This window comes from Xyrauchen texanus, chromosome 34, assembly GCF_025860055.1.
Source record: "Xyrauchen texanus isolate HMW12.3.18 chromosome 34, RBS_HiC_50CHRs, whole genome shotgun sequence".
Taxonomy (NCBI): Eukaryota; Metazoa; Chordata; class Actinopteri; order Cypriniformes; family Catostomidae; genus Xyrauchen; species Xyrauchen texanus.
In genome coordinates this window covers 25,314,180-25,329,348 of record NC_068309.1, presented here as the reverse complement: position 1 = coordinate 25,329,348, position 15,169 = coordinate 25,314,180, and the positions used below count along the sequence as shown (strand labels likewise).

Here is a 15,169-nt window from a genome sequence, read left to right as displayed (position 1 = left end):
CAAGAATGCTCATATGCTTGTTTCTTGCAGTTATGCATTATATAACGGTCTGTGAGGTGGGATACTTAGTGATTGAACACAGCCCCAGTCTACATTAACTAAAAATGCTAAAATGATCATAGCTTCCCTCAGCCAGTTTATCCTTACACATGTTCTACACTTTTCTGCTAAACTGTTTCCCTTCAGGCTATCTCATAAATAAAACAAAGCATGGTGCAATAATGAAGGGCAAAACATACAGAGCTTCTCACCCTGTTCTGTGCCTCATATTGGGAGCAGATGTTCTGGGGTCATTTAGCTCAAAGGCCATTTCCTATTGTTGTATCTCAAATGTTGTTTATATATAAGTGAAACCACCTCATTAGCTGATTGAGGCCTGATGCCATGCCCTTCTCAGAAGTGCTGTGGAATAAGACAAACAGATATTGCAATGGCACTCAGGCACATATCACGGCAGTAGATGGTATCTATTGTGTCTGCAGGACTCACAGCTGTCATCAGTTTAATACTGTCATTACTAGACACCACACAAGGTTTGAGGAGCCCTGTTTGATGTCTGCAAATGCCTGGCACTGAATAGGGTTTTATTTACAACAATAGCTGCATATATCTTGCATGATGTCTTCATTTGATTTCAGACATGTGTGTCTGTTTATTGGTGTACTCATTTTTTTATTATTATTATTATTATTTGTTGGCCAAATCTCCAGTTAAAGCTTGAGTAAGTCTTACGATTATTTCTGCTAGAACAGCCTGAAATAGATATAAAATGGCCATTGTGTGCTTGTTTATTGTTATTTTGAGTAACGTGTTCCAAAGATGAGCTTAATAGCTAAACAACCCTGTTTGTGTTTACAAAAATTACCCGTTCAGTTTAAATCTGTGGTAGAGTGACTTCAGAGCCACTGATCCAGATGTATCAACTTTTTGATGTAATAAAATTTTAATTTTGTTGTAATAAAATTTGATTGAACTTATTGCTTATGTTGTTATAGAATAGGCTAGTTTGATGTTGAGGCCTGACATCTAGTGGACAGTTAACTGAGCAGACTTGCCTATTTCTTTGAATTTAAATAATTATGTTTATTTTCTAAATAATAGGGACCACCTGGAAAGGATGGAAATGAGGTAAATTTTTGTTTTATACTGATTTGCTGTAATTAGTTTATATAAATGTTTTTTTATTATTATTATTATTATTATTTTGAATTCAAAGTAATGATCCAAATGACCATACAATGGCTTATATAATGTAATTGTTTCCCATAGGGACAAAGAGGGCCACCCGGCACACAGGTAGTACAGTGATATCTCTCTCATATACATATATATATATATATATATATATATATATATATATATATATATATATACACACACACACACACACACACACACACACACACCACAACATTAAAACCACCTGCCTAATATTGTGTAGGTCCCCCTCTTCTCACCACAATTGTACAGAGCAGTTATCTGAGTTACCGTACACTTTGTCAGTTCAAACCAGTCTGGCTAATCTCTATTGAAGGCATTTCTGTCCACAGAGCTGCTGTCACTGGATGTTTTTTGTTCCCCCTCTGTCACTCACTCGACGTTGTCGATGTAGTGACACTAGGGGTCGCACTTGGGACCCCCAAACACCTCTGATCTTTGAAAAAAGGCTAGTGGGAATTGGAGAGTGGAATTTGCATGCCACTCTCACGGACATACAGGTATAAAAGAAGCTGACTTGCAACTACTCATTCAGATTTATTCTTCGGAGCCGAGCGATTGTGTTCAGTAAGCTGAATTACTCTGCCAATCCATTCAACTCCGTATTCAGTGAACCTTTTGGTCCGCGACTGCGTTGGCACTCAACTGCATCGAGTTGCTGACAGTATTGCTTGCCCTGCGGAGGCCTTTACCATTGATCCAGGGCAAGCACACGTTGGTCTGTATGGACAATTCGGCAATGGTAGCATACATCAACCACCATGGCGGTATGCGCTTTCGTTGCATGTTGCAACTCGCCTGTCGTCTCCTCCTCTGGAGCCAGCAGCAACTCAAGTCTTTGCAAGCCACATACATCCCGGGCAATCTCAACAGCACAGCGGATGCACTGTCGCAGCAGGTCATGCTCAGGGGAGAGTGGAGACTCCACCCCCAGGTAGTCCAGCTGATTTGGAGTCGATTTGGTCAAGCACAGGTGGACCTGTTTGCTTCCCGGGAATCCTCCCACTGCCCGCTCTGGAATGCCCTGACCGAGGCTCCCCTTGGCACAGTCGAGCTGGCACTCAGCTGGCCCCCAGGGCTACGCAAGTATGTGTTTCCCCTCAGTGCGCCTACTTGGACAGATGTTATGCAAGGACAAGGAGCAGGTGCGTACTTTGCGCATCTATTTGGATCACATGAGAGCTTTAGAAGTTCCGAGCAGCTCTTTGTCTGCTTTGGTGGAAAGGGAGCGCTGTCTCCAAACAGGATCGGCAACTGGGTCATTAACACCATCACTGTGGCATATCACGGCCAGGACATGCCGCTCCCTCTTGGGGCTATGAGCCCACTCTACCATGAGTGTGGCAGCCTCCTGTCCCTGACCAATGGTGCCTCTTTAGCAAACATCTGTAGAGCAGCAGGCTGGGCAACACCCAACACTTTACGAGATTATATAATCTCCGGGTTGAGCCGGTCTCGTCCAGAGTGTTGTCAGATATGAGCAGGTAAGTTCAGGGTCAGCTGGCCGGGTGTCCCCTCCCCTGAGGTGAAGACGTGTGCTTTTTACCCCCAGTCATGTTCACAAAGTAGTGGACCCTGGATGTCCTTCCTCCTTAGCCCAGTGGCAGGCTAGGTTATGGAGAAACTCACTGCCGGCCCAGTACATGTGCTTACTAGGCCCTGTACTGGGGTAGGTGCTCCACATGTGCTGGTTGCCCGTAGGTTAACCTATGTTATGTATCTTCCGTGAAATAATTACCCCATTGGTAAACTGCATCTTCCTTAGGCAGAGGTCCCTCTGCCCCTAGTCACTGTGTTTGTAGAGCCCCCCCTCAGTTATTACCTACCACAGGACTTCTCCACATGAGATGCTTCCGACAAGACTCTGTAAGACCATGTCACATATTTCCACTCAAATACTCCCTTTGGGAGGGACACCTCCCAACGCAGACCCTACATGGCCCCCAGCTGAACGATTTCATTCTTTTTGAGCAGAAAAAATTAGAAGAGGCTGCGGCTGGGTCAGCCAGTCCCTAATTTTGGGCAGATGATTTGCAGATGTCTGCCCGTCTCGCACCACCTGTCCACATAACACAGTTCAGTTAGTCGTGGTGTTTCGTATAGGGACCCCTAGTGTCACTACATAGACACAATGTCGAGTGAGTGACAGAAGGGGAACGTTTCGGATACTGTTCTATTCTCCGTTCCCTGATGAAGGGAATGAGACCTTGTGTCCCTCCTGCCTCTACACTGAACTGCCTGCTTAAATGGCTGAGAACTTGTCAACGTCTCATTCCTTCTATCAGGGAATGGAGGTTACAACAGTAACGAAGACATTATTGGCACCATTCAGAGTAAATTCTAGAGACTGTTGTGCATGCAAATCCCAGGAGATCAGCAGTTACATAAAAACTCAAACCAGCCCATCTAACACCAACAATCATGCCACAGTCCAGATCACAGGGATCAATTTTTCCCCATTCTTATGGTTGATGTGAACATGAACTGAAGCTCCTGACCTGTATCCGCATGATTTTATGCACTGCTGCCCCACAATTGGCTGATTAGATTATAGCATGGATGATTGTTGGTGCAAGACAGGTTGGTTTGAGTATTTCTGTAACTACTACTTCTGAGATTTTCACATACAACAGTCTCTAGAATTTACAAAAAACATCCAGTGAGCAGCAGCTCTGTGGACGGAAATGCATTCAACAGAGAAGCGCCAAACTGGTTCGAACTGGCAAAGTCTACGGTAATTGTGGTGAGAAGAATAGCATCTCAGAATGCCATCATGAGATATATATTGCGTCGCAATATTAGGCAGGTGGTTTTAATGTTGTGGTTGACTGGTGTCTATAAACTATAATATACATGTACTGTACTTATATGTGGGTCACAAAATTAAATGTAATATTTAGTACTTAAAATTTGTTATTACACAATATTTGCTTATCAAATGAATGATAATTATTGTTTATAATTTTAACATACTCAAACTTGTCCTCTTGCTTTCTCATTAAGGGTATGAATGGAGCAAATGGCATGCCTGGATCACAGGGCCCTCAAGGTCTTAAGGTTAGATTACTATTCTGCTAGATTTTTACCCCCTTCATATTTTTTATTATCTTTGTGTACAGACCACATATATATTTTTGCCATATAGGGAAATCAGGGTGTGCCAGGTTCTGAGGGGAAGAGAGGGATTGATGGAGTCCCTGGCATGAAGGTCAGAGTAATTGTAAAAATCAGATGCATTTGTAATGTTCAGGAGATATAGTTGTGTTCAGGTCAGGTTACTGATGTTGCAAATGCAGAGAATACTCAATACTCAGGTCCAATTAATATAATGTTAATAATAAGGTAATTATTGATCCTCTTGCATAGGGTGAACAAGGAGATGTTGGGGATCCAGGTCCCCAGGTGAGAGACCACCATCTATTTACTACTAACTCATTACTTAATGGTGCTGTACATTACCTTCTCAGATGCTCTATAGCATTTTTAATGATTCCATATCTATTCATCTGTCTATCCTCAGGGTTTGCCTGGAGAGAAAGGGGCTGCTGATTTTACAGAAAATACTAATATGGCTGTAAGACTCAAAGATTTGCAGGTGAACAAATATAATGAAATCCGATTAAGTCTCCTTGACCCTGATTACACCTAGTATTAACAGGGCTACATACGCACAACCACAAACGTAGTCAATTGGCCAAGTTGCTAGGGTGGGTAGAGTCATGTGGGTTACCTTCCTCGTGGCCGCTATATGGTGGCATTCAGTGGGTGGTGCATTCACTGGCGCGTGGTGATTTGTGGGTGGATGCCATGGTGAATAGAGTGAGCCTCCACAGGTGCTAAATCTCTGTAGTAATATGCTCATCAAGCCCCATTACAAAATGCACAGGCTGTCTCTGAAGCGGAGGTAGCACCGCCACCTAGACTGAGGCAAGTAACTGCACCACCACGAGAAAGGCTTCAAAGTGCCCCAGAGACGGGTGACCCAGGGAGACTGAGACCGCTACAGACCTGGACCTTCGTCAGAGGGAAATCCACCCAAGCGGCTCCCCGCCTTGGTCCTTCTACCTACGGGTATGAGGCTGCGGCGGATAGCACTGGGGTGATTTGGGGAACACAATGGGAGCTTCTCTGCCAGGAAACCCCCCATGGACCTCCCATAACACATTGGCCGAGTTCCATGATGAGACCGCCGGCTCGTCTCTGGACGAGTTTGCAATCTCATTCGGGCTTGTGAAAAGACGAGCTATCGATCGCAGCATTTGAGAGTGGGCTTGTCCAGTCTGATGCTGAAAACTCGAATGGGCTCCCATCCTTGAACCCTCACGACTCAACACAGGGTTCCTGGTCTCAGAGTGCCACACCCCGCCCCAGTTCCTTTCTTCCCGGATGTGCATGATAAGCTCACGAAGTCGTGGCGGGCACCATTCACTACCCGGACCCAATTTTTGGTCGTCCTTACCCTCGACGATGGGGCTGCCAGGGGGTACTCGGTGATTCACCACATGGACAAGGCCGTTGCGGTACAATTGTGCCCACAAAACTCTGCCATCAGGCCAAACCATCCGAGACTCCCATCCAGGGCCTGTAAGCTTACGTTGTCACTGGCGGCTACCCTGCACACCATGGCTATCCTGCAAGTGCACCAAGGCGCTGAAAGAACTTCACCGGGGTAGTCCTGACCTGGGATTGATGCAGGAGCTGTGCTCAGCGATCAATCTCACCCTCTGGGCGACAAAGGTCATGCTGCAGTCTCTCGGGCAGGCAATGTCCACCCTGGTGGTCCAGGAGTGCAGCCTTTGGCTCAACCTGGTCGAGATAGAGGCTGACAAGGTACGATTCCTTGACGCCCCTATCTCCCTGGTTGGCCTATTCAGTGACACCATCGAGGACTTTTCCAAGCAGTTCTCGACGGTTAAGAAGCAGACGGAGGCTATCCAGCACATCCTGCACCGGCGCGGCTCAATATCCCGCACCCTGTCTGCTCGTCGCCAAGGGCGTCCCCCTGTGGTGGCAACCCAGGCTCTGCCAGCATGGAGTTAGACTCAGTTTCTATGATGGCGCGCCTCGTGAGAGACCGGTTGCACAGTCAGTGCTGAACTGTCTGAAGGCATTCAGGTGGAGAATGGCAGTCCCACTGAAAACATTTCAGAGGCTCCTGGGGTATGTGGCGTCCTCAGCGGCGTTCACACTGCTCAGGTTGATGTATATGAGACTGCTTTAGCACTGGCTTCAGATTCGAGTCCCGAGATGGGCATGGTGTCACGGGGCACATCGAGTGCTCGTCACGTCAGTCTGCTGCCATCTGTTAAGCCCTTCGAAGGACATGGCATTTCTAAGGGCAGGGGTTCCCCTAGAGCAGGTCTCCAGGCGAGTTGTTGTCACGACAGATGCCTCCAAATCATGCTGGAGCATCGTGTGCATGGGCACGCAGCTGCTGGTTTCTTGGACTGCCCCGTAACTGCGTTGGCACATCAGCTGCATCGAGTTGCTGACAGTGTTGTTCGACCTGTGGAGGCTTCGGCCATTGATCCAGAGCAAGCACGTGTTGGTCCAGATGGACAACATGGCGACGGTAGCATACATCAAGTGTCGCAACTTGCCCGCAGACTCCTCCACTGAACTCAGCAGTGGCTTAAGTTGTTGCGAGCAACTCACATCCCAGGCGACCTCAACAGCGCGGACGTGCTGTTGTGGCAGGGCATGCTCAGGGCTGAGTGGAGACTCCACCCCGAGGTGGTCCAGCTGATTTGGAGTTGATTCAGTCAAGCGCAAGTAGAACTGTTCGCTTCCAGGGAATCCTCCCACTGCTTGCTCTGGTATGCCCTGACTGATGCTTCCCTCTGCACAGATGCGCTGACACACAGCTGGCCCCAGGGGCTACGCAAGTATGCATTCCCCCCAGGGAGTCTACTTTCACAGATGTTGTGTAAGGTCAGGGAGGACAAGGAGCTGGTCCTCCTAGTAGCACCATACTGGCCCACCCAGACCTGGTTCTCTGACCTCGCGCTACTCACGACTGCCTCCCCGGCAAATTTCCCTGAGGGACGGGGCACCATCTGGCACCCGTGACCAGACTTCTGGAATCTCCACGTCTGGCCCTTGGACTGGACGCGGAGACCTAAGTGGCCTACCACCCGCAGTAGTAGACACGATCCCTCAGTCTAGGTCTACAAGGTGCCTGAATGCCTTGAAGTGGCATCTGTTTGCCAAGTGGTGTTTTCCCGACACGAAGAACCCCAGAGATGTGCAGTGGGGTCAGTTCTTTTCTTCCTGCAGGAGAGGCGGTTGTCCCCCTCCACCTTCAAGGTGTACGTGGCTACTACAGGAGCACACCATGATGAAGTTGCAGTTGACTAAGTCTCTTGGGAAGCACAACCTGGTCATCAGTTTCCTTAGAGGCACGAGGAGGCTTAATCCTCCCAGACCACATCTCATCCCCTCGTGGGACCTATCTGTGGTCCTTCGGGGCCTATGGGGAGCTCCATTCCAGCCCCTGGAGTCAGTTGAGATCATGTGAAGCATGCAAATCCAAAGTACAGTTACTATAGCTGCTTGATGAAATAAAAATGAGCATTCCTACTCAAAACATCAAAACTGCACTGAGAATAGTGAGAAAACATATTTAGAAGCTGCAGTGTGCATACTTGATTTGTTGAACTTTTTTTGTCCATGCAGTGACAGGTGTAAACAGGACTTTAAAAACCCCTCAGATAGCTCCAACACTTAACTTTTGTTGTCTTGATATTTCTTCTGTACTTATAGGGGCCACCTGGCCCTCCAGGACCTCCTGGAGGACAAGGGCCAAAAGTGAGTAATAGATTTACCTTCATAGCATGCCTTTTTTATTTTTTTTATATGTTCCTTGAGGTTCCCTTATAAAATTTGTGAGTTTTTTATTGCACACCAAAAAAAATAAAAATCATATATTTGTAAAACATAGTTAATTCTCCACCCTGATATGAACTCAAATGCTTGGATTTGGTGCTGCTACTCCTTTAGGACTTCACACTAAACACACACTGTTATGATTACATCTCTGCTCTTGACTGACCTGCTCTTTCTACTTGCTAGCTTACTGCTCACCGCTACTGGGTGGGCTACAGAACTGGTTAAAGGTCAAGTAGGCATCGATTTGGGGTTGTGGTGTTCAGAAGCAAATTTCAACCAAAATGTGACACCACAATGTGGAAGTAGTAGAGAACAAGTAGTTTTGGCAGCTTGATTTCAACAAATGCTCTTTATTTTAGTGAGGAGGAAGTTTTTAGTTCTGAAACTTAGTGTGTTTTTATAGTACAATGACCTCTTATTTGTCAGAAGATCAAGGTAAATTTTATTACTCATGTCATGACACTCTTATGCAGAGTAACACAAACTGTGCTTTAGTTTTCATGCATAATTACTCATATTGTTCAAAATGTGCAGAATAGGTCATAACATTGGTGGAACATTTTGACATTCAGACATATTGTTTTGAAACAGGGAGAAATTGGCTTACATGGACCATCGGGCCCTGAAGGCAAGCAGGTAAATATACAATCTGGTTGTACTTAAGGTCATGCAGTTTAGAAATGTCAGAGACAACCTCAAGTGTAGTGTTTTATAAAGTGTAATGTGTCTAAACCAGGGCCCTAAGGGACAGAGGGGTGATACAGGAGAGGCTGGAACAGTGGGAGTAAAAGGAGACAAAGGGGACATTGGGCTGACAGGGCCTTCTGTGAGTATTAAGAGATAAGTAATGGATAGTATATAGTCAGTTGGCCATGATAGCAAAATAAACTCCCAGAGTGAGCAGATCAACCTGAAAGGGTTTATTTTGTAATAATGACTATAATTCAATAGAATGTTCATAAACTTTCCAAAAAAGTCAAACAAATGGATGAAATATTTATTTGCATCAAAATGATTTATGTTAGAAGACTGTGTTGGTATTGAGTCCTCTGAAAAGCGAGTTTTGAGTTGTTAAAAAATAAAAATATTGCTTTTGAGTTAGATTTCGCCATTTACCGCTTCCTCCTTCGTTGAAGAGCTACGAACTTCGTGACACTGGTGCCAAAACCTGGGATTTAAGGAGGAAGAATGCCGCCATGGATACCTCACCACTGGAGGAAGTATTCAAGACTCTCGCCAGCATCTACCAGTCACAGCATCAGACCCTTCTTGAGCTGTGTGCAGAGCAGGAGCAGAGGTTGCACCCTGGACCCTGCGACCACCCGCCCCATGTTTCAGGGGTCAAGATGAGGACCCAAAATGATCCAGAGGCCTTCTTGGAGCTCTTTGAGCAGATGGCTGGGGCCTGCGGTTGGCCAAGCATCCAGTTGGCAGTTCACTTATTACCACTACCACTATCATTATTCACAGCACAAATGTAACCAGCCGAGAACCTCCTGGAGTACGTAGATTTTAAAAAGTCGTCCTGCAATGGGTCGGCTGTAGTCCAGAGAAACAGTGCCAATGCTTCCAGTCGCTGACACTTGGTGAGCACAGCTGCCCATTTGCCTTAGTCCAGCAGCTTTGGGATGACTGCCAGAGGTGGTTGTTGGCTGAGCAACGTCGGGACTGTGATCTGGTGGTACTGGAGCAGTTTAATCACTCAACTTCCGAGAGGGATGGCAGAGTGGGTCCAGTGCCACTGCCCGGCATCATCTCAAATGGCCATCCAGCTTGCTGAATAGCACATGGCGGCATATTTAGAAGCCGGCCAGCACGGAGATCCTTCTCTCTCTCTTGCCTGTCTCCCCTCCTTCCATCCTGTTCCTCCTCCCCGGAAACAGGGGTTCCTCCTCCCAAACTGGCTCCCCTGCTTTGGGGAACTGCACCACCTGTTGGTTTCCCCTGCCCTCTCCGCTCTCACTCCCAGGTTGGTGAACCCGCTGCTGCAGGCATTAAATCTGGGCAGGCCTACTGGAGCTACAAGGAGCCCGGACATTTCCGGGACCAATGCCCGGTGATGGAGGTAGGGACAGGGTTCGGTACCCTGATGCACCGCAGGCCAACCCCGATCGAGCTGGGATGTACCGCATTGCCATGAGTAATAAAAGGGGTACATACCAGGCCTTGGTGGATACGGGTGGCAGCCAAACCTCCATCCATCAATGCCTGGCTCAAGACGAGGCTTTGGATGCTAGTCACAGGGTGAAGGTCAGGTGTGTGCATGATGATATCCACGAGTATCCTGTAGTGACTGTTATGATTCAATTCCAAAAACAAAAGCATAGTTTCAAGGCTGTGGTTAGTCCCCACCTCACCCATCCGCTAATTTTGTTTACGAATTGGCCGGTGTTTAACACTCTATTGAGGGAAATTTCTGTGGATGGGTCCTGTAACAAAGCGTCTCAGTGTGGGATTTGTGATGCGCTGGCCGAGGAGGCAGAGCCAGGGCCATCTATGTCAGTTACGCGTCAGGATGACGTAAGGGAGGGGGGAGTCTCGGCTCGGCCCCAGCCCTTAGAGGATTCCCCACCGGGGATTTCCCGCTGGAGCAGACGTGAGACGAGACGCTTAGACATGCCTTTAACTGAGTGAAAGCATTTGATGGTCAGCGTCTTCAGACAGATATTGTGCCCTCAAATACATATTTTTCTATTATTAAGGATTGGTGATATTGAGTTATGCAGGATGCTCAGACTAAAGAGGATACAACCCAGTTGTTGATATTGAAGAGCTGTTGGGAAATGCTATTCCAGACAGCTCATCATAATCCGATGGCGGGTCACTTAGGGAAAGAAAAAAAACACTAAATCACGTAATGGTTTGTTCCTGTTGGCCAGGTATTCACGGGGAGGTTCGCAGGTGGTGTGTGGCATGCCGTGAATGTCAGCTGGTGAATCTGCTGGCCACTCCAAGGTCGCTTTGGTGCCTTCTTTCTTTGCTCGAGGTCCCCTTTGAAAGAACTGCCATGGAAACACACACACACACACACACACACACACGCGATTTTGAGTCTGCTGAAAAGCAAGTTTTGTGTTGTTATAAAGTAAAAATATACATTTTGAGTTAGATTTCGCCATCTCCCGCTTTCACCATTGTTGAAGAGCTACGAACTTTTTGACAACTATGTAGGTTATCGGTTAAATTAAAATCAAGTATTACAGAGAGCTGTGTAATAAGAGCATACAACATACATGTGCTTCCTTCAACCTTTCAGGATAATGAAAAATGTTGATTTGTTACAACATTTCAGGGGACAGCTGGGCAAAAGGGAGATAAAGGAGACTCCAGACTTGAGGATAATCTGGTTAGTTTAACAAGCACTTCATATTGTCAATTTAAAAGGAACATTAATTTCCCAGTCATGTGACAATGCTCTAATCTTAAGTGTACCTTGAGTAAATGGATCATGCTATCTCTCTTGTAGGCCCAGATTAATTCTTTGCCTGGCCCTCCAGGGCCTCCTGGACCACCTGGACCTGCAGTAAGAAACCAAGTTTAATACCTCACAACTTTATTCTCTTTTAAGGAAAGCTAAGCAAAATATATAAGTATAACCAATTAATTTCTTTCAGGGATATAATGGATTGCCTGGCCCCAAGGTGAGACTGTGGAAGTACTGCTGAAATGCAAGAGCTTTACAAAAATAATTGACCCTTTTGATGTTTTTCATGGTAATGGGAGATGAAATGTTAACATGAATGTGTAAAATTACACAGGGAGAGCCTGGTGAAACAGTGAACGGAGAAAAGGGGGATATTGGAGAGAAAGGTCCATCCGGGCCACAGGTAAGTCTCATACCAACTGAACAATACCGCAAAACCAATTCACAGAAACCACATTAAGACTTGTACACATGGCTCTGATGTCCTGGTCACACAACGGCTGTTTCACGGTGTAGTTATGGGAATGTGCTGTTATGGATGGGCCTGTTGACTGGACTGATACTATTTTGGTCATTGTGTTTAGGGTCTTCAAGGTTTTCCTGGGTCTAATGGGTTGATAGGTCTGCCAGGTGCAAAAGGTGAAAAGGTCAGTGTTTTTACACCTGAAGATACAACCTTGCTAAAAACAAATCCAGTATTGCTGGTCACCAGCTTATGTTGTGTTTTGGGTGCTGATACCCCAGCATGGGATACTGGTGTGCTAGTGTGCTCAGCAGTTTTTTTAAATAGCTTAGCCATCAGAAAGACCATAATGATCTATTGGATCAAAATCCCATCAAATGTGTTGTGATAAAGGATCCAAAAATAATAACCGTGAATCAAAGTAATAAGCGTGAATAAAATAAAAAAATAAGCACAGATAAAAAAATTCAAAGTGCAAAAATAAATAAAAAGCGCTGATCAAAATATTTAGCACAGATCATAAAATAACAAGATTGAATCAAAATTATATAAACATATTTAAAATATGCTGGAAAAATATTTTTCAGCAAAATCATGTTTTCCTTTGTTACATTCCTGTTTTTTGTGCTCTGACAATTTTGCTCATATTTTGAGTGAGAACATACCAAAATATAACTCCTTTTTTACTATACATCTTGCCATTGCAGTCTCTGGGCACGATCACAATTTCAAGCTTGATCACACTTCCTAGTGCTTGGCCAATGCACTAGATGGCACTAGGAATTGTAATCGAGCTTGAAATCATGATCGACAAGGAGACAGCTGATGCCAAGATTTATAGTGAAAAAGTAGATATATTTTGGTATATCATCACCCAAAACCAATAGGCCTTTATCACAGTGCTCGTGTTGTCACTTCCAATGGCGTATAGTAGCGTAAAGCGACTTCCGGTTTAGTCTGTAGCAATGGCAGTGCAAAGGTTTTCAATATCACTGTATATATATGTATACATGTGTATATATACACACTAACTCTTTAAGAGTGCTGATGTGCTTAAACTAGTGCTGATGTTGATAAATTCCATTTTTGGGTAAACTACTTTTAAAGATTCTTCAAATGTCTATTTTGGTTGAGCAACTTTTTGTCTTAAATTTTTTATAGTGCCTATTCATAACTAAGTTCACTGTAAATTGTCAATGAATAAATGAGAAATTGTAACTTAACTTTTTAATTGTCACAATGCAGTCAATACTTGTACATATCAATGCAGTCAATACTTGTACATATAAGTATAAAAGTGGTGCAATAAAAAAAAAATCCAATTTTTACGTTTGCAACTTTTAGGCTCATTTACTAAAAAAATGTTGCAACATTAAATGCAAGTTTTCACAATTCAATATTTTTGTACAAATTAAACTAAAATTAAAGTTATGAAATGACAGACATTTGATTGGTGGCAACTTAAATCATGTTTCTTTTCTGAATATACATTTTATACAACAACATCATTTACATCAAGTGAGCCATTAAACAGCAGTTCGCCCATATTTGGTTCACTGTGCCTGTCAGTGTGAGAGGAACGGTAGAGTCCCAGATGTGGTTTTCTTTAATTCGTCGAATTACTCTTTCCACCACAATCCTTAGACGGGCTATTGATTGTATACGTTTCGTCTCCTCTTTTGTAAATTGTGCTGCTCTTTTGAATGGAGGGATAACAAGTCTGGCTCCCACATTTTCAAGCAGTGGCTCTATGGTAAAGCCTTTCTCTGCCATACAACAGTCTCCAGGCTCGAGCAGTTCCAAAAGTCCAGACTGTTTTGTTATCTCCCTGTCTGAGATGGATCCAGTGAACAGCTGTGACACAAAGGTTATGGCCCCACATGGAGCAACACCAACCAAGCCTTTGAAGGTAGGGTAGTTTTTGTAATGTGAAAACATCTCTGACTGTAGTGTAAGTGCTGTGGGGTTTTCACATCTGATCTCAGTACAGTCCAAAATAACACGGACATCTGGGCAGTACTCCTTAAATTTTGCTGGCATGGTTGCTCTGACTTGCTCTTTGGTCATCCAAATAGGCAAAGACCCCAAAACAAGGTACAGAAAATTTGCCCATGTTATGATTACTCGACTGACCATTGTCGTACTCACATTAAATATATCTGCCAGGACCTTCTCTCGTAGACCTGCAGACACGCGACAGCAATAAAGAAAAAACTCATCAATAAGCTGAAGCTTTCTGTTAGGGCTTGGTCCTGGAACCGTCTCTAGACCATGTCTCTGTGCCTTAGACCAGTACACAAGGTTCGATGCTGATGGTTCTATTGATGCCCAGAAAATCCTGAAAATCTTCTCTGAGGGAAAGCGCGTGTAAAATCGGAAGTCGTCATCCGAGAGACAAAGTCTATTTATTTGAATGCGGGAGACAGACAAAGCTCGCACTCCAGCCTCCAGCTCTCTAATTCTCTCTGCTGCAACATCCAAAAGACCTGGACACGGAGGTGTTGAGTAGTCATGGTCTGTGGGTGGGACGGGTCCGTAATAGACTACAGGCTGTTCATCACTGATCTCTGATTCACTGCAATGTTGGCGCTTTTACATTACCTTATGTAGCACATCGGATCGTTTTGGGCGAACACTCCCCCAGTTGTTCCATTCGAACCTGGACGGTATAAGTCCACGTTTCAAGCGTTTATGATCGGCTGTTGACGAGTAGTCAGACTCTGTGAAGTGTTTTCCGCACACGTACGTACTCTCTTTTAAAACTGCAAAACATTTGCCTTCATCCCGCCGAATAGCATGAATCCACATTTTCTTCGCTTTTTCATCGGTTGGAAAAGAATGGAAACTGAGATACGGCTGTTTAGTTGAACTATTAGAACATTTAGGAACGCAACAACAATTCTTCGCTGTGCTCGCCGCCATTGCTACAGACTAAACCGGAAGTCGCTTTACGCTACTATCCGCCATTGGAAGTGACGACACGAGCACTGTGATAAAGGCCTATTGGATTGCTTTAGAAGACATGGATTAGGCTACTGGAGTCATATGGATTACTTTTAGGCTGCCTTTATGGGCTTCCAAATTTTGATCACCATACATTTGCATTATATGGACCTAAAGAGCTGAGATACTTGTTACAAGAAAGAAAGTCATACACATCTGGGATGGCATGAGGG

At 44.9% G+C, this 15,169-nt stretch overlaps 1 protein-coding gene across 1 annotated transcript in view; it reads left to right on the top strand.

The window, feature by feature from the left end:
* Nucleotides 1–15,169, top strand: part of LOC127628087 (collagen alpha-1(XXIII) chain-like) — a 172,009-nt gene that overhangs the window by 151,459 nt on the left and 5,381 nt on the right. Inside the window, exons 12-25 of the mRNA XM_052104770.1 lie at nucleotides 1,102–1,128; nucleotides 1,270–1,296; nucleotides 4,222–4,275; nucleotides 4,364–4,426; nucleotides 4,585–4,620; nucleotides 4,739–4,813; nucleotides 7,981–8,025; nucleotides 8,698–8,742; nucleotides 8,843–8,932; nucleotides 11,399–11,452; nucleotides 11,573–11,629; nucleotides 11,721–11,747; nucleotides 11,865–11,933; nucleotides 12,115–12,177. Coding sequence (XP_051960730.1) covers nucleotides 1,102–1,128; nucleotides 1,270–1,296; nucleotides 4,222–4,275; nucleotides 4,364–4,426; nucleotides 4,585–4,620; nucleotides 4,739–4,813; nucleotides 7,981–8,025; nucleotides 8,698–8,742; nucleotides 8,843–8,932; nucleotides 11,399–11,452; nucleotides 11,573–11,629; nucleotides 11,721–11,747; nucleotides 11,865–11,933; nucleotides 12,115–12,177 — 732 coding nt within the window. The remainder of the gene's footprint in view (nucleotides 1–1,101; nucleotides 1,129–1,269; nucleotides 1,297–4,221; nucleotides 4,276–4,363; nucleotides 4,427–4,584; nucleotides 4,621–4,738; nucleotides 4,814–7,980; nucleotides 8,026–8,697; nucleotides 8,743–8,842; nucleotides 8,933–11,398; nucleotides 11,453–11,572; nucleotides 11,630–11,720; nucleotides 11,748–11,864; nucleotides 11,934–12,114; nucleotides 12,178–15,169) is intronic.